Raw genomic sequence first — 18,089 nt, forward strand, 5'->3', positions numbered from 1 at the left:
TCTATCAAAAGCGCAGTGAAAGAGAAGCAAAAGACTGTGTGAGTTGAACCTTATAACTGTTGTTACTGAGCATATTTTTTTAAAGATGTGGAGTTGCCGATGAGAAAAGCCCCCCCCTAGTCGGACGGAAGGAGTTCTGAATGCGTTCGGAGGATTTATGAGCTGTGACGCACTTTAAATTGGAGCAGCGACCTGAAGCTAAGTTCAGCTATAGGGCAAGGAGATCCATTAATTTACCAAGAGTCTATGGTTTGATGTTTGGGTCTCCTGCCTGGAAAAGCTGTAAATTCTATAATGATCGTAAATCTTCATGGCTATGAGAGAAAAGCGAAAGTGATTTGAGCTTTTTAAGATGGCGCTACTTCGAATTGCTTCAACGCAACAGGAGCTCCATTAAGAAGATTTATGGGGAGGCTGGACTGATTAACTCACACAGGAGAAAGAACATCTGTGAGACTTTGTTTGATATTTATATCAGCAGCTGGGAAACAATCGTGAAAGTGGAAAACATCTATGTGACTGTAAGGGGAAGATCTGGATTATTATGAACTTGAAGGACGATTTGAACTTTAGAAAAAAGACGGCAGTGGACAGTTGCGAGGAATTCCCAATTTCTTGAAGCATGGGAACCCAAATAAAAAATTCTTTAGATGATTTGGCATAACATTCGGTCTGATTGATATATATATGTGTATAATTTGAAATATTGAATGTGATATAATTGGTTTTAATTGGAAAATTAATAAAAATATTTAAAAAAAAAAAACAAAAGCGCAGCACACAGACACAACAGACCATCTTATCTGTGGTGGCACCAAGACAATGAATCCTCTACCTAAGGAAGTTAGCCTAGACCTATCTCTATCACTAACCCTTTCACTGTTTGCCCTTTAGCAGGCAGCTATGGCATCTCCTTTTCAGCAGAAACTTACAGGTATGGCCATTTAAAATAGGGGACTGTGAACTGTGATCCTCTTTTCTTTTTAAAATAGGTATTTTTATATAAAAATGTCTTTGTGTACTTGTTTGCAGATTTAAAAGGGAAGGATAAAATGCTGAAAGTAAACAGATTTGTGAATACAGTCATTCATACAAAATGTAAAGGAGGTTCACAAAATGAACACAGATGCTTTAATAGCAGTATCTAATATATAAATACTACATGTAAAAACAAGAAGAAAACAAAGAAAAAACTACCAATGATCATACAAATTTCAGTTTAAGAAAAACTTACTTGAGCTTGGCAAGTTTGTCTCTTGTATGATTAATTTCTTTAGTTCTAGAGTGAAGCCAATCTTCAAGCTGCCTTTTATTAGGGAAATATCCAAGCAAGGAAATTAACTCTTCGTTGTGCCTGGATTTTATTTTTCTGATTTGCTCCTCTTTATCAGCCTTTTAAGAAATAAAAATGATACCTATCAATAACTTTTGATTTCATGTAAAAGTCCAAAAGTTAATTCCAAAATATTCAATAAGCAAACAATCCAATTCTGAAAACATTGGGCTGGTTCAGACACAGCTGTCAAAACAAGGTGTTAAAGACCTCAGGCTTGCATGCTCCTCCCTCCTTGATGGACACTACAATTCCCTCTCTACCTTCAGGTTACCACTGTATGCAATTTTGTCACATCTGGTAAACTATGACTAACCGCAATAACAACAAAGTGCCTTCAGAAGTAAATCCTACAGAATTCAACAGGGCTTACTCCCAAGTAAGGGGTTAGGATTGTAGCCTAATTCTCATAGGGCCAAATTATGGTATTCCATCCAACCCAACTGTAATTTTAATTTAACACTCAACATATACTTTGTGCTATACTTTTAACACATTAGCAATATCAGAAAAAGGCACTACTTTATCTTTCTTCAGCATGTCCATTTGAGTTATTATTGTAGTATTCAAATTCAGCTGTTCCATCTCTTTATCCAGTTTTCGAAGAACACTGTCCAAATTTGCTTTCTCTCTTTGCAGCCCTTGTACTTCCACTTCTAAGGCTTTAACACTGCAATTCTTCTCGGCTTCATCCAGTTCATGTTTCTAAACAGAGAAATGAAAGGAGGAAGTTTTTTGTACCAATTAGGGACACATACACTAACAAATGTCAAAGACAGTCAAAACTAAAATAGTTTTTCACTGCACAGAAAAGCAGTACAAGTAATGGATCCAAGATTCTCTAAACAGCACTTTACCAAACCTTTAAGTTTCTTTTTCACTGCTATAGTACACAGAAGTTATTTTTATGTTCTACTAAGTGATACTACTTTGGGCTGCAGGTTGTGGCTCACATGGTTAAATACCCCTTCCTACAAAAAAGGTTTCCTACACATGGGGGGGGGAACCCATTCAGGAAGAGGGCTAGGTTAGAACCATTCTCCTTGTGGTTTTCCACTTTTTGCATGAGGAAACTGATGTTGGCCTTCATACACAGTCTGAAGTGAAAGAGTCCAAATAGTAGGCCCAAATAGTCAGGAACACGTGCAGAAGTGGATAGGGCATTTGAGGTATGCATCCTACATAAGCTTTGGGCTACCACAAATGAGATACAGTGGTACCTCGTGTTGCGGGCCCGATCCATTCGTTCCGGGGTGCCATTCGCACCCCGAAAAGTCCGCAACCTGAGTGGCACTTTTGCGCATGCGTGATAGAGTGCTTCTGTGCATGCGTGAAGCGCGCAGGATGTTTCTGTGCATGCACGCGCAGCAAAACCCGGAAGTAAACACTTCCGGGTCTGCCGCGTTCGTAACCCGGAAAAACGCAACCCACAGCGGATACAACATGAGGTATGACTGTACTCATCACCCTGCCTGGTGGCACTTCATTCACATCATGCCACTGTAACGCACATCAAGAAAAGGTAATAAACGTGTAGGTCACCACTGCTATGTGACATTTGTGGATTTCAGGCAGGCACAACCCCAGTGCCTCAGTGTGTGTAAGTTCTACACAGATAGAGCCACATTTGCATAGGGCTAAGGACTTTTGGTGATATAGATTAGGTATTTGGAAGGAAAAGGGGAATGTTGTTGATTGATCAAAGCAGTTTTAGATGTGGTAATTATTACACACACAACTACTACTTGTCACTTATGTTCACATTAATTAAAAGCTACCAAAATGTACATCTTACTGCTCTGGTAAGTTCCTGATTCAGTTCTAGGAGTCTATCTGAGGACCCTTCAAGTTGCTGTAATTCATGTTTTAGGTTCTTTGCTTCAAGCTGCTTCTTATTTTGAATGTCTGACTTCAGGTCGCTGGTTCTTTCAAGTCCAGTTTTTTTATCTCTTATTTCGTCTATTTGCTTCTGCTTCATTGTTTCCTTCTCACCAAATTCTCTCTGAAAGAATAATGACATTCATTTACAAAGGCTGTTGATACTTAAAAACATGTTTTAATTAGAGTTTGTCCTGTGAAATCAACAGGAACCAAGTGTAAGTAAACATGCTTAATTCCCCACCTGGCACCTCACATTGTAATGTCTTACCTAGTGCAGTGTTTCTCAACCAGTGTGCCTCCAGATGTTTTGGGACTACAACTCCCATCATCCCTAGCTAGCAAGACCAGTGGTCAGGAATGATGGGAGTTGTAGTCCCAAAACATCTGGAGGCACACTGGTTGAGAAACACTGACCTAGTTGACCAACTCAATTCATAACAGAGGTAGAATGGGTTGTAATATCAATTTCCATTCCACTATGAGAGAGAAACACACCTGTGTTTCAAGAAGGCCTAACTGGTGTCTGTAACATTTCCCTCCATTTTTTTATATAATTTGAAGTATTACTGGGGATTTCCCACTTTCTCCTAAATATACTACACAGATACAACAACATCTTTAGGCTGTTCATACACATACAGAATCACAATATTTAGTACGGTAAAAACAAAACTACAGCATATCAAAGGCAGCAAAACAGAATGTAATTCTAGTAATTACTACCATTCAATACCTCTCCAAAATAAGGCAAATGGTCAATTTCACTTTTAATCAGTTATAACCATTCAACACAAAAACTACACGAAGGCATACATTACTTGGGAGTTCATATTACTGTACTGTGCTATTCTAAAATTTATTTGGAAATCCCACTACTGTATTCCAATGTTACTTACTTTGAAGTAAATGTGATCAATTTTGGACCCTGCTATTTCTAGAGGTTTAGAGTGTGGTTTTATGTTGCTATTTTACATTAACTTAGCTTTTAGGGAATGCAAGAACACAAATATTTACCATTAACTGATTAGCAGCTTCCATATCTTTGTCCTGTCTCTCTTTCACAAGCCTGTGAAAACTATTATTTTGCCTTTCATTAAAAGGTGGTCTTTCAAATCCTTCCAGTTCCAACTGAGCTGCCAAAGACTGAATTAATGAGTCCCTGGTTTTAATATTCTGTTGATGACGATCTGCTTGCAACTGAAGACGACCTTCACAAATATATAAACAATGACATTTAAACACAGATTCAAAATATAAGAATTCACAACTCTATTAATTATATACAAGAAGCTCCAAAAAGCTCAAACAAGTCTTAAATAGAAATTTCCACTTTATTAATTATTGGGGGGGGGGGATATACAACCACTTACTCAACTTTTAAGTTTGTTTTAAATGCAAAATTAAATACTTTGGAAATCTATGTTCTCATGCTTTCAAAGAGACTTCAAAATTATTCTGTGTGTGGTCAGCAGATGTGAATAAATTTAGGTCCTGGGCAACAAGGGCTGATTCAGAATCTCCCCTTTGTAGCTTATGTTCAGTGGGTGAATCCAATATTGCACTCATAGCAAGCGTAGTTCTCCACCCTCTCTATCCACCACAGCCACATACTCCTCAAATAAACCCTCTTTTAAGAAGCAGGGGCCCCTAGGGAAGCCTTGAGATATGGGGGTCAGAGGGCTGCAGTGTGGAGGGGACGACAGAGGACGAGATGGTTGGACAGTGTTCTCAAAGCTACCAACATGGGTCTGACCAAACTGCGGGAGGCAGTGGAAGACAGGAGTGCCTGGCGTGTTCTGGTCCATGGGGTCACGAAGAGTCGGACACGACTAAACAACAACAGGACTAAGGCAGTCATGTATGATGTCTACTGTATTATTTCATCAATAGCATGACTTCCTTTGTATTATGTTCAGAAACTAGTAAGACTTTTCTGCATAACCTTTATTATTTGTGCTAGTTTAGTACTGTGGGTTTATCTTCCCTCCCATTTACCTTCTCCTACATGACCAGATAAGGAATCATTTGGAAGGTTGCTCATTCATCTGATTATTCTTTATATATGGAGGGGTCCCCCCTAGTTTTTTCTACATCTAGAAAAGCAGCTGGGGGAATTCAATCTGACAGCAAAAGACAGCCCATGGGGAAAAGGTTAAATGTACCCTCCCTAAGCATGACATTAAATTTGAAGTACCTGCCTCTCCAATGCATTTTATAACTAAAAAGCAACTGGACTCTCACTCACAGGTCTCCTGCCTCGTATGCAATTTGATTTTCAGTTTCAGAGGGAAAGGAAGATGATTTATTTCTTTGGTCTTTTCAGGGAAATAAGAAAGAACTGCTTCTTTGACATTACAACTAGATAGGAATACTGAATAATTCCCTATTCCCTTTTAGTTCGTTCTTCCATCCCATCAAATTCTACGTATCGTATTGATTTCAACGAAGCTCACATCACGTACACGTCCACAGACGTGCATTTTAATTCCACAACTTCTTTCAAAATGTGTTTTAAAAATGTATAAGACCAAAATAAAAGGGTTTTTAATAAAAAAAATTCACTGTTTTGCAGGCATGCTGGTACTTTTGTGATCTGGTAAGTCTGCTTTCAAAGACCTCAGATTAAGGTATGGTTCAGTTTGTGTTCAGTGATGAATCCCAACTATTATACTTTACTTCAGAAAAATGTTTAGTGAGATAGGCAACTGTTTCAAAAGTATTAAAGGCCGACCTTGTTTCAAATTTAGGATTAAGGACTTTGAGGAACATGATCAGCAACCTAGTTGCTGCTTATCTTCAAGAATTCTCAAATTTGAGAATTATGTGGTTTGAAGCCAGATAGCTGTGTTGTGTTCTGATGGCAGAAGAGGGGAAGCAATTGCCAACAAGTCCCCATTTCACCTGCAAGTCTCTTCCCACCCTGAAAACCCAGAGGGTTGGGGGACCCTGCGGAACAGGGGGTGGATGGTGGTCTCAGACTGCTGGGCTGCAAAGCAGAGGAGGGAACTGGCAAAAATCATTTCACCTTCTTTTTGTGTAAAAGCGAGCCCAGAACCAACCCATCAATGCTACCCAGAAAATCCAACGATACAAGATTATGTGTTAACTTTGTATGTTTGCTTTCATAACTTTTCTTCAACACATGGAAGTGTGTGTAAATGTGTTTTACTACGCCTTGATTAAATGTTGGTGGAGTCTGATAAAATAGTGCTGGGTACTGGACACAGTTGGCCATCCTTGTTGTAACTTTTAGGTACTGTTGGTTGGTGTTATGATAGCATTCTGGAATGGGTATAATGGATCAAATAGTCACCAATGAAATCTAGTGCATGGACAGAATTTAATATGCCAATCAAGAAAGAAGTACAGTATACCCATTTCTTATGTAGCTCATTGCAAATGCTATTAAATGCTTGAAACACTGAAACAAACAGGCTACTACTGTACCTTGTTCAAACAACAATTCCGATTTTTCTCTGTTGAGTCTTTGATATTCTTTGTTTGCTCTCTCCAATTCTCTCTGACATTCTGTTAATCTCCTCTCCTTTTCTCTCACAGTTTTTTGGTGGTTTTGGTACATATCTCTAAGATGCTCATCAGTTCCTTGAAAAACCTAACATTACAGTAAAGAAAAAGTAATTTTTAAAAATACTTTTATCATGGCGTGTGAGTGCAAGGACCAACCTAGATAGGATGCAGATCTGTAATTAGGATCATACTTTGAAAAAGTAGTAATTTACACAGCTGCTTTTTAAGACAATGAAGATTTTAAACCCTTGCCTTAATTAAAACCCCACTTCTCTGGAATCTGACAATGTAACACCCATGGGCCCTTAAGATCTCCTGGCACCTCAATGCCTTCTTCATCATGAAGTGGTGAGTGTAGTTACCTCCCCACTTGAAAAGTACACAGAGTTAAAGGAAAGCTGTAAGTGTTGCCCTCTCCCACTTCCGTCAGCCCTGTGTGCATTTCAAGGCTCAGATTTACAACCGAAACGCTGAAGAGAAAGTAGGTAGGATGGAAAAGGGAACAATATCAGAGACTGTGAAAGGACAACAGAGTGACCAGGAAATGAGAAAGTGGGGTGCTAGCTGCAGGAGCCAGAAGAGCAGAAACAGAAACAGCCAGATAGATAGAATGAAACATGCAAGACACATATTGGATCCAGTAAAACCAGATCATCTCTCTGCCCATTGACTGAACCATAACAAACATGGATCAGGTTTCCAATGCTGCCATTGTGTAAAAACAAGGATCCGAGGCATAGATCCTTTCAAATTCTACAAGAGATCCTTTCAAAACAAGTGTCAAATCACAGGTCACCTCTGTGTAGACAGATGTGTCTTATCATTGGTTGATATTTTTGTTGTCCCATGTAAAAAATATGAAGAACCATGAGGAACTGTGCCTTGAATGTGATGCTGACAATCTGTGGTTTTTACTATGCAATCTGTAAGACAATGGTTTTTTGGGAGAAGCCGATGTAAAATCATTTACATCCAAGAGATTCCATTTTAATTCTACTAGATCTGACTTTTACCCAGACCTCATGAAAAAGCAAAGGGTGTGTGTGCGTGTACACACTTCCACTGTCTGTTTGGAGGGGGAGCAGAAGGGGTTGTGCTCACAGCACTCTCAAAAATTCAATGTTTCTACAGGCCCATAAAGCTTGGTGACCTGTAGCTCCATACTTAGCTAATGAGGTCAGTATTTTCAGTGGCATGAAAAATGACTCTTTATTGTTAACTTTTTTGGGGTGATTAGTGCAAAAGAGCTGGAAAAATTGCCCTCACTCTCAGCTGGCTTGGTTTGCCTTTACTATCATGTAACAAAGTCCAAATGCCAATTTAATGTCATGACATCATCCCATTCACTAAACGATACTACAGTGAACAAGAGTTTTTAAAACGTGAGTATTTGCACAGTGGTTTTTTTTAAAAAAATGAAATAATTCAGACATCCCCCCTCCACTACATTTGGCCTGATAATTAAAACAGGACAACAGTGGACCCAGATCTGATCACTGAATGGGAAGCATGGTAAGAAACATAAATTATTACTAAAACAAGGTGGCTCACTGATTAACAAACATAAAAGCTGCTGTAGAAAAATTAATGATTTGCCATTGAGGCAAATTAGATTTTACTGTACAATCCATAGTCCATTTCAAAGTAGAAAAGACCAGAATGATCAAGCAAACCTTCTCCATCTTTTGTTGCAAATCTTGGTTATCCTTTTCCATCTGTCTTTTCCGACTCTCCAGAGCTTTAACTTCATTGTCAAGTCTCATTACTTTCACAAGATTCTGCTCTATGTCTGCCAAACGATTCTAAGAAGGAAAGAATGCTAAAAATAAACAAACTATGTACCAAGTGTTAGAAATGTTACACATTTCTAATTATATTAAAAGCAGGGTATTTAAAATAGAGAATTTAGGATTGTACTGATCAGGAAAGCTGGAATATTTGAACATAATTACTATATCATAATGCTATGAAGCTGTGCAGTACTTTCTACTCAGAAATAGTGGGGTAAGGAGAGGACCTTTTCCCCTGTCCTACTAGCTGAAGAATATTTGTAAGAACAAGGGGATAGATCAAACATTTATCACTCCAAGGTCAGGAAATAATGGTAATTGTACTTCTATTTCTAAAAGGAACACTATTACATAAAAATCTTAGCTATACAGAGACAATTAATTACCTTCAAAGGTTCAAGTTGATTCTCAATAGATTTGACATTTTCCTTGGACGCAGCCAACTGAGTTTCCCTATCAGAAAGCTGATTCTGAATCTCATGTGCCTTTTCTTTATTCTGTTTTAAGTACTTCAGTTCTACCTGACACTCTTTAACTCGCTGGCTTTGCTTCAGTCGTACCTGGCGGAGTGTTTCCAAAGCCTTAATGTACCTTTAAAAAAAGAAAGAAATGTATACTTTTAAAACCCCAATAGCATTCATATCTTCAAATGATGCCATTTTAATTAATGAAAACTTTAATTAATGAGTTCTTTAAATGTTAGAATTAAAAGGAATCCAATGTTTTAATTCTATCAGAAAAGTGATCAATGAAGGTTAACCTGGTTGCTGAGAAGATCTCATCAAATTTCTGTTTCAGAGCTCTTCCTTCACTTAGGGGCCAGTTGGATTCTTCTTGATGGCAGAAAATGACATTGTTAATTACAGACTTAGAAACGCCCAGGGCACTAATCATCTCTCGGTCAATTTCTGCACACTTGGAGCTTAGACTGACCTTCTCCCCATGCCTGTATGAACAAAGAAGGAAAACATACAAGTCTAAATATGTAGTACAATCCCAAGACTCTGCTAAAAATAAAAGATCGATCCACAAGCTCAATATTCATTTTCTAAATTCAATACAATCTCAAACCTTTATTTTGGCATATAGAAAAGTTCCAAAAGGTTCAGTACCATAACATCATGCAGCAAAATCTGCATCTAACAATTAAAATACTGTTGTATAACATTTAAAAATGATCAGTGCATGTTGCAGAAACCTGGCTACTATCTCCAGCTTATCCCCATTCTGGGTAAACATTGGGAAAGCTACCTTACATTCATCTGACTGCCACTCCCTGCTTAAGTTCTTTTCCATATTAAAGAGTCAGTTGATGTGGAAGTCTCTCTGGATAAGGCAACCATTACATATTTAAAATATGGATGGGTGGGACATCCTATTGGTCCAACAATAACATTGCTTGCATATTTACAAAACTAGGCAGGGAACAGTACGGTTTCAAACTGGATGAGGGACCCGATGCATGTTGTGATTCCTACATTGCAGGGGGTTGGACTAGATGACCCTTAGGGTCTCTTCCAACTCTACAGTTGTACGGTTCTATATTCTGTTGTTGTTGTTTACTTGCCCTTTACTCTAAGGTCACAGGGCAGGTTAAAATCCAAAATACAACATTTTTTCCTGTTTATTTTTCTTTCACGTCTTCATGTTTTCTTCCTTCAAAACAATTTCATAAACACAAAAACTATAAAATCAATTGGATAATCTACTTAATTACAGAAAGATAAAAAGCAACTGAATGCATTAGTAAAAAAAAAAAGATTTCCGATACATTTAAAATTAACTGCACTACAAACTTAATAACAAATTACAATTCCTTCACTGCTTTGTAAAAACGGAAAGCAGAGCTACAAATTGTCATTGTCTCCATTTAAGTGACGTAATTGCAAAGAAATCATGAAGGATCACAACCAATGTATTTAATAAATAATTGAAAGACTCAATATTTTTGTTTTGATATACAGTGGTACCTCGGTTTATGAACACAATTGGTTCCGGAGGTCTGTTCATAAACCGAAGCGTTCATAAACTCAAGCGAACTTTCCCATTGAAAGTAATGGAAACTGGATTAGTCCGTTCCAGACAATGAAAAACACCCCCTAAAACAGCAATTTAACACAAGTTTTACTGTCTAATGAGACCATTGATCCATAAAATGAAGGCAATAATCAATGTACTGTACTATAAAATAATTAAGACAGTATTGTAGATGAAAAAAATTAACATTTACTGTACTGTATTTTCCTTACCTAACTTTGGGACTGGGAAGCTACCTGCTGGGCATCCTGTGGGGCAGTTGTGGAGGCCTCTGGGCCTCTGCAGCTGGAGGCCAATTGCGGGGCCTCTGTAGGACGCTCCGATGCCTCCACGGTCGCTCCGGGCCTCCGTGAAGGCATCAGAGCATCCACGATTGGGCTGCAGCAGCCGGCCTCACTGAGAGAGCCGCGGAGCAAAGAGACAGCGAGAGAAAGGAGGCCACCCTGGCATCAATCCAAGCCGGGCAGGAGAGCCCAGGAAGGCGCGCTGGCTGCGGCGAAGGCAAGGCCCGTCGGCTGCGAGGAGCCAAGGCACGCTGCGGTGCTTCCTGTCCATCCGCTTCTTCTGCCGGACCAGCAAGCGCCTCGGCTCCTCACAGTCGACGGGCCTCGCCTTCGCCGCAGCCAGTGTGCCTTCCTGGTCTCTCCTGCCCAGCTTGGATGGACGCCGGGGCAGCCTCCTTTCTCTCGCTGTCTTTGCACCACGGCTCTCTCGGTGAGGCCGGCTGCTGCCGCGCCTTTGCCCTGCCGGCCTCGCCGCCCAGCCCCTAACCTGCCCGGTCGTCCTTGGCAGCGCCGCCTCTGCGATCAGAGCGCAGAGAGGCTGGGCCGCGCCTGGCGAGGCTGCTACAGTAGTGCGAGGTGAGATCCTCCCCGCCGGCGCGCCTCCTCGGCTGCCACGGCCATGTCTGACATCCCCTTGCAGCCGGTCCGGCAGAAGAAGCACCACGGCACATAAGGCAGTGCCGGGCCCGGCTCCCCTCGCAGCCGACGGGCCTCGCCTTCGCCACAGACAGCGCGCCTTCCTGGGCTCTCCTGCCCGGCTTGGATGGATGCTGGGGCGGCCTCCTTTCACTCGCTGTCTCAGAAACCTCGGGTTACTTACTTCCAGGTTAGGACTGTTCGTAAACCGAAAGTTCGTAACCCGAGGTGTTCGTAAACCGAGGTACCACTGTATTAGGAAAGATGAACAGGCAAACACATACAAACATATGCAACAGAAAATATTTATGTCTACCCACTAACTTTGTTCTAGTAATGACTCCTTCAAGAGTTTTAAATTCTGTTTTCTTTCCTTTTTGTGTGCATAACATGGATCTTTGTACAGCTACAAGCTCTCCATTAACATCACGAAACTGAAGTCGAATTTGAGCTCTGACATCTGTTTCATTGGCGACCTTCAGCAACAAGAAAGTAAATTTAGTAAATAAGTTCACCTAATTCTAACTCTATGACCCCCATCCCCTGTTCTTTAGTGTGCACACATAAGCTGTTCCAGCTATTTCAATGAAGGGAACGAATCTGAACACAAAAGGGATGTGGATGCTTCTTTGGAAGAATGAGAGTAACCCTTGCCGTGAAAAACCATAGCACACATAATTCATCCCCAAACAAAACTAACCACTGAACTGAATGCATATTACAATAGAGCTAAATCCCTCCTGTACATATATTCAACATTCTGGTTAAACATGTATGTAATTAATTGCTAAGTGTCTATGCTGCTCCACAGCAAAGCTCTAAGCCAGGCATCCCCAAACTTCAGCCCTCCAGATGTTTTGGCCTACAACTCCCATGATCCCTAGCTAACAGGACCAGTGGTCAGGGATGATGGGAATTGTAGTCCAAAACATCTGGAGGGCCGAAGTTTGGGGATGCCTGCTCTAAGCAGTTTAAAGCAAAATGTTGCTGCCAGCCAGTTTAGTCAATACTGAGCAAGGTGGACCAATTGTGTGACTCACTATAGGGCAGTTTCCTATGTTAACTTCTAGTAAAGGGACCCCTGACCATTAGGTCCAGTCGTGACCGACTCTGGGGTTGCGCGCTCATCTCGCATTATTGGCCGAGGGAGCCGGCGTATAGCTTCCAGGTCATGTGGCCAGCATGACAAAGCCGCTTCTGGCAAACCAGAGCAGCACATGGAAACACCGTTTACCTTCCCGCTGTAGCGGTTCCTATTTATCTACTTGCATTTTGACATGCTTTCGAACTGCTAGGTTGGCAGGAAACTGCTAGGTTGGCAGGACTTCTATGTTAACTTCTAGTAGTAGCAACATAATCCCTGCAAACTAGAGCTACCCTTGAAAGATGTTTCAAATGAATATTATAGTGACCAGAACTGAAAGGTCCAAGAGATTCAAGAGAGACATTCACCCACATCTGTTACCCACCATCACAGCCGCCTGGGCAAATAAGAAGTTATTCCTTCACAAGGGGCTAATAGGATAATGTTTTGTCAGGGTGAAATGGAACTGTTAATGGGAATAATTTGTATGCCACAAGAATACCATTTCATAATGAAGGAGTTTGCAAATAACAAAATATGTAATAGATGACAGAATAATTACTCTTGGAGATATATAATCTCAAATGGCTCTATAATCCAGTGATTTTATGTGAATTTCTTTAGTCTTGTATTGGTATGTCTGTGTTTCAATACATTCCTGTTATACACGAATACTTCATCTCAAGGCATGCATAGAGATATACCATTTGTCACTTTTCCACAAGTAAGAAAATGTTAGCTCAATTATTACTAACAACAAATTTTCCTTTTTTATTGTACACGTTATGCTGCTTACTGGTAGTTGTGAAATAGAGCTAACAATCTCAACACTTACTTTTGGGTCATGAACAAATGAGTTTCCTTTGGTGCCAGGTGGAAAGTCCCCAGTGCAAATATACTTGAGACATTCTATGATAGTCTAATTAAAATGGAAACAAGTGTCAATAGGATACAAATACTTGCTGCTTTGTTGTTTCCAGGAATAAGAAACAGACATAAATCTAGAGGCAATTCATACTTTACTTTCTCCAGCTGTCTTGTGTGTTTTAACAGCTCATGCAAGTGCTTTACTCATGTGAACAATGTTAATGTCAGGGGACGGGGGGGGGGGGTGTCTCATGGAACTTTGCATATCAGTTTCCATTAAAAGGGATGCAGAACACACTATATACAGCACCATTCTGAAAATTCCTTCCTCAAGGTGCCATTGTTTTGACATGAACAGACCTTTCATGCAATCTGCATGACTAAGCTGGGTTTTATGGTGGTGCTCATATTTTAGTCGGCGGGAGGGGGTAGGACTTGTCATTATTATGCTACTAGATGAGCATTTTATAGTTCATTGTTTTAAATGTTTTAATTGTTTTTAACTGTTGTATTTCATCACTTTCGATTTACGAAGTCACTTTGAGACTTTTTGTAGATAGTGACTAGAAATAGGAAATCTGTTAAACATGCAAGAAAGACAAGTAAAAAAATGTATCAACTTTGTTCCTTGAAAATATACTCATACCCTGCTTGTCAGAACTGCCATTTTCCACAGCAGTGCCATATATTGTTAAACACACTAAAGCTCATAGATAAGTATTTATATTGCTCAATTTCAGGAGTTGTTATAGTTCAGCAGGGTATCTGAGTTATCTGACAGCGAAGGAGCACAGCCTTACTGAGGACTAGGCAAATGCATCTACATTGTCAGGCACAATTCATTAAACTGCATCCTAACTGACAATCACATTTTTATAACCAGAAGGTACGAAAATGCAGGTTATCTAAAATGAAATTAAACCTACTTGAGTCTTACCGTTTTTCCAGCACCATTTGGTCCCACCAAGATAGTTAAAGGATTAAAGAAAGTGATCACTTGCTTGTCTTTGTCCTCTACTCCAAAGCTCCTCACACCGAGGATGCTCATTTTATCAATCCTGGACATTTTTAATGAATATTCCTTTATCTATAAGCACTATCTTGTATTGTTCATAAACCTGCAAAAAAACCAAACAGTTTAACCGATAAATCAAATACTGTGGACGCTCAGGTTGCGAACGTGATCCGTGCAAGTGGCATGTTCGCAATTTGCAGCACCACGTCTGCACCCGCGTGAGTTGTGATTCGGCGCTTCTGCACATGCACAAAGCGTGATCTAGTGGGTTTGCGCATGCACGCACACCAAAACCCGGAAGTAACCCCTTCCGGGTTCAGCACGGTGCGCAACCCGAAAACACGCAACCCGAAGCATCTGTAACCCAAGGTATGACTGTACATCATTTACTCTGTTACTTTCTTCCTGGACAATAAGAAAGTGTAATGAATGATTAAACAAAGCAGAGCAAATTCCTTTTCTATATCTTTATAGGTAGTTAAAATACTGACAGATGCTTTTGTTATATCATCCTTTGGCTAATTTTCATTCCCAGATCAGAAGACAGACTAGATCAGATCTATTGGATCAGATCAGATTTTGAGTAGGAAACCTCAGGCAAGCCTAGAGGGCAAATTTGGCTCTCCGTGCCTCTCTATTGGGCCTTCAATAGCCTTGCCCTGCACCCTCCATTGTTGTTTTTGCTTGGCTAGATAGAATATGTCATTGAACTCTAATATATCTTGCTTGCCTGGAAGAGGGATTTGTGAGTGGGGTGTAGAATCTAGTCTGCTGTACGTAGATAACATTCACTGCCATTGACCCATCCACTTTGGCCTCTGACCTTGCCTACTTTCACATCTGGACCTCCCAACTATTGGCATGTGGCCCCAAAAGGTTGCCCAGAAGCGAATGCAGCCTTCATTGCAACCCCCTGCAATGCAGGAATTCACAGAGGGCTTCAAACCACCAACATTCTGGGTAACATTCAGACACACTGACCCATGCTGAAACACAACTGGGTTTTTTTATTTGTGGGTTATGGCCTGGCCTGCTCTCAGTTCACAGCCCAACCCAAGCTGGGTTACACCACCATCACTACATGATTATTTCTCTCTCTCTTTGTTGCTAATAAAAAAATTCCTTCAGTAGCACCTTAAAGACCAACTAAGTTTTTATTTTGGTATGAGCTTTCGTGTGCATGCACACTTCTTCAGATACCAATCTCTTTGTTGCTGTTCGTTCTTTAAAAGAAGCAGGGAGATAGAAGGGAGAAGGCATGTGAAATACTGTAAATTCAGGAAGAGCGATCAGGGGAAAATCGTAAGTGAAAGCAGGCCCTATCTTTCACACTGGAGGTGGAAGATGGCTTCTGATGCTCTTCTGGAAGGATTTACGGAAAGTGAGCCCCTGATCTACCCACTATTAAGAGATAAGGAGGAGGCCGCCTCCTCACCGCCCCCAGTGACTCATCCGCCGCAGCGTGGCCTCCAACCCCGTTGGGGAGGAAGCCACGGCTTCGAGGAATCTCATTCTAGGAACTCAGGAGGAGCAGGGGCGCCAGGAAACTGCAGCCGCAGGCGGAAACATAGAGCCGGGAGGGACCCCCAAGGGTCATCCAGCCCAACCCCCTGCAGCGCAGGGAGGGGAGAGGGCGCTCCGAGAGTGACCAGGCTTTTAAAGGGCTGTAACGAAGGACCCCGTGGCCACGGGAGAGGGAGAAGCCGCGGCTGCTGGGATATTTCTCAGCCCCTCACAGAGGCACCTGAGAGGCGAACGAGCCTCGGTTTCCACCCAAGAAAACGGTTATCCGCGGACTGAAAATGCCGCCCTCACCTCACGTCCCAGAAGCCACAAGGCAGAAAGCGCCGCCCCGCCGACGTCATCGGCATCGCGGGAGACCCCGCCCCCAACTCCAACGTAGAGATAGGAAAGGCTTAGAGGCGCGCACCGTCGCTGGCTCCTCCTTCCTGCTCTTAACGGCTGAACTGCTCCACCCCACACCCACCTTCTTGCCCGCAACGTACCGGTAGGAGGTATAGAGGGCGGCGGTAGGAGCGGCTTCCGCACAGAGCTAGAAAGGTATAGAGAAGGGGGCTGCCGGGAGCTACGAGGCGCCCCTGCCGCTCTCCCGCCCTGGCTCTGAGGAGAAAAAAACCGCCCACGGTAAAACCAAGCGGAGAGACCCACTTCCCGGTGCCGCCGGCAAGAGACTTACGTTGCAGCCTGACGACGCGGGCCTCAACTTCCGGCTCTTTTAGATGATTGTCTGCCCCGCTCCTGTAGGAAGTGAGGACATAAAATCGGGAGGTTTTGCGCAGTTGCAAAGTGGGTCAAGACAAAAAATGACATCTGCCCCACCCCTCTGAGTTGTATTTTTAAGCCACGCTCCTTGGAGTGCAGGAAGACCAGTGCAATGAACTTTATCGTTGGTCAACTCCTGTTCTGCTTCACATTTCTGTACTTGAGCCTATATTGTTTTTGTTCTTTTGCAATGCTAAATCTGCATGTGATCTAGTCCTGCTGAATGCAGAACCCTTACCCTCCATATAATAATTCCACTCATATAATTCTACAGGGGTAATGGACTGTATGGGTTTTGGAAGAGAAACTTTTTAAATGTCTGAAACTATTCCTTTGTTAGTCCTGGTGTCATATTCACACCACACACTGAAGGCTCTCTTACACCACTGACAGTTATGGCTTCCCCCAAAGAATCCTTGGAACTGTACTGTAGTCTGCTAAGTGTGTGCACTTGAGCCAATTTAAAAAGAAGTACTGTGTATTGCACAATTGTTTGCCATTCTTGCTAATTTGACAGCATCTAAGCAAGAAATTAGGGACGCGGGTGGTGCTGTGGTCAAAACCACAGAGGCTAGGGCTTGCCGATCAGAAGGTCGGCAGTTCAAATCCCTGCGATGGGGTGAGCTCCCATTGCTCGGTCCCAGCTCCTGCCCACCTAGCAGTTCGAAAGCACATTGAAGTGCAAGTAGATAAATAGATACTGCTCCGGCGGGAAGGTAAACGGCGTTTCCGTGCGCTGCTCTGGTTCCCCAGAAGCGGCTTTGTCATGCTGGCCACATGACCCGGAAGCTGTCTGTGGACAAACACCGGCTCCCTCGGCCTATAGAGCAAGATGAGCATCACAACCTCAGAGTCATCCGCGACTGGACCTAATGGCCAGGGGTACCTTACCTTTACCTTTACCTTTAAGCAAGAAATTAAGCAAGGTGTTGAACTGTTGATGAAAGCATACCCAGAAGATATTGACCTGAAACTTATAGATGAACTTTTGCACTTTCACCTGTACATGACACAAAGCTATAGGCTTACAGCAGAGTACTCTCTGTCTCATACAGACCTTTATCAAATTATATACTGTACAAGGGAAAAATTCAGATAGCCCTTCCTAATGTGGAAGCAATCTTGCGGCTATTTCTTAGCCTTATGGTTACTAACTGCTCAAGGGAGAGGAGTTTTTCAAGACTCAAAAGAATTAAAAATGAATTAAGGGCCACAATATCTCAAGAGAGGTTGTCCGCACTGAGCATTCTGTACATTGAAAGTGACAAACTTAGACAAATTTTGATAAAGTTTTGGATGATTTTGCTATGAGGAAGGCGAATGGTGGGGAATTCTTATTGCCACCAAAAGT

The 18,089-nt window shown here is 41.7% G+C and overlaps 1 protein-coding gene across 8 annotated transcripts in view; it reads right to left on the reverse strand.

The window, feature by feature from the left end:
* Window positions 1-18,089, reverse strand: part of RAD50 (RAD50 double strand break repair protein) — a 126,772-nt gene that overhangs the window by 20,930 nt on the left and 87,753 nt on the right. For 2 of the 8 annotated variants that reach the window (XM_035105403.3, XM_088661883.1), the window contains 12 exons: window positions 16,653-16,714; window positions 14,378-14,558; window positions 13,409-13,492; window positions 11,814-11,965; window positions 9,293-9,478; window positions 8,919-9,123; window positions 8,416-8,544; window positions 6,662-6,827; window positions 4,229-4,422; window positions 3,129-3,335; window positions 1,856-2,038; window positions 1,235-1,392 (listed from right to left, as the gene is read on the reverse strand). In XM_035105403.3, the coding sequence (XP_034961294.2) occupies window positions 1,235-1,392; window positions 1,856-2,038; window positions 3,129-3,335; window positions 4,229-4,422; window positions 6,662-6,827; window positions 8,416-8,544; window positions 8,919-9,123; window positions 9,293-9,478; window positions 11,814-11,965; window positions 13,409-13,492; window positions 14,378-14,506 (1,793 nt within the window). In that variant the 5' untranslated portion in view covers window positions 14,507-14,558; window positions 16,653-16,714. Of the gene's footprint in view, window positions 1-1,234; window positions 1,393-1,855; window positions 2,039-3,128; window positions 3,336-4,228; window positions 4,423-6,661; window positions 6,828-8,415; window positions 8,545-8,918; window positions 9,124-9,292; window positions 9,479-11,813; window positions 11,966-13,408; window positions 13,493-14,377; window positions 14,559-15,857; window positions 16,770-18,089 lie in introns of those variants that run through there. The other 6 variants (XM_035105404.3, XM_035105405.3, XM_035105406.3 and 3 more) reach the window with 6 other exon arrangements.

The sequence above is a fragment of the Zootoca vivipara genome, chromosome 2, assembly GCF_965207765.1.
Source record: "Zootoca vivipara chromosome 2, rZooViv2.hap1.1, whole genome shotgun sequence".
NCBI lineage: Eukaryota > Metazoa > Chordata > Lepidosauria > Squamata > Lacertidae > Zootoca > Zootoca vivipara.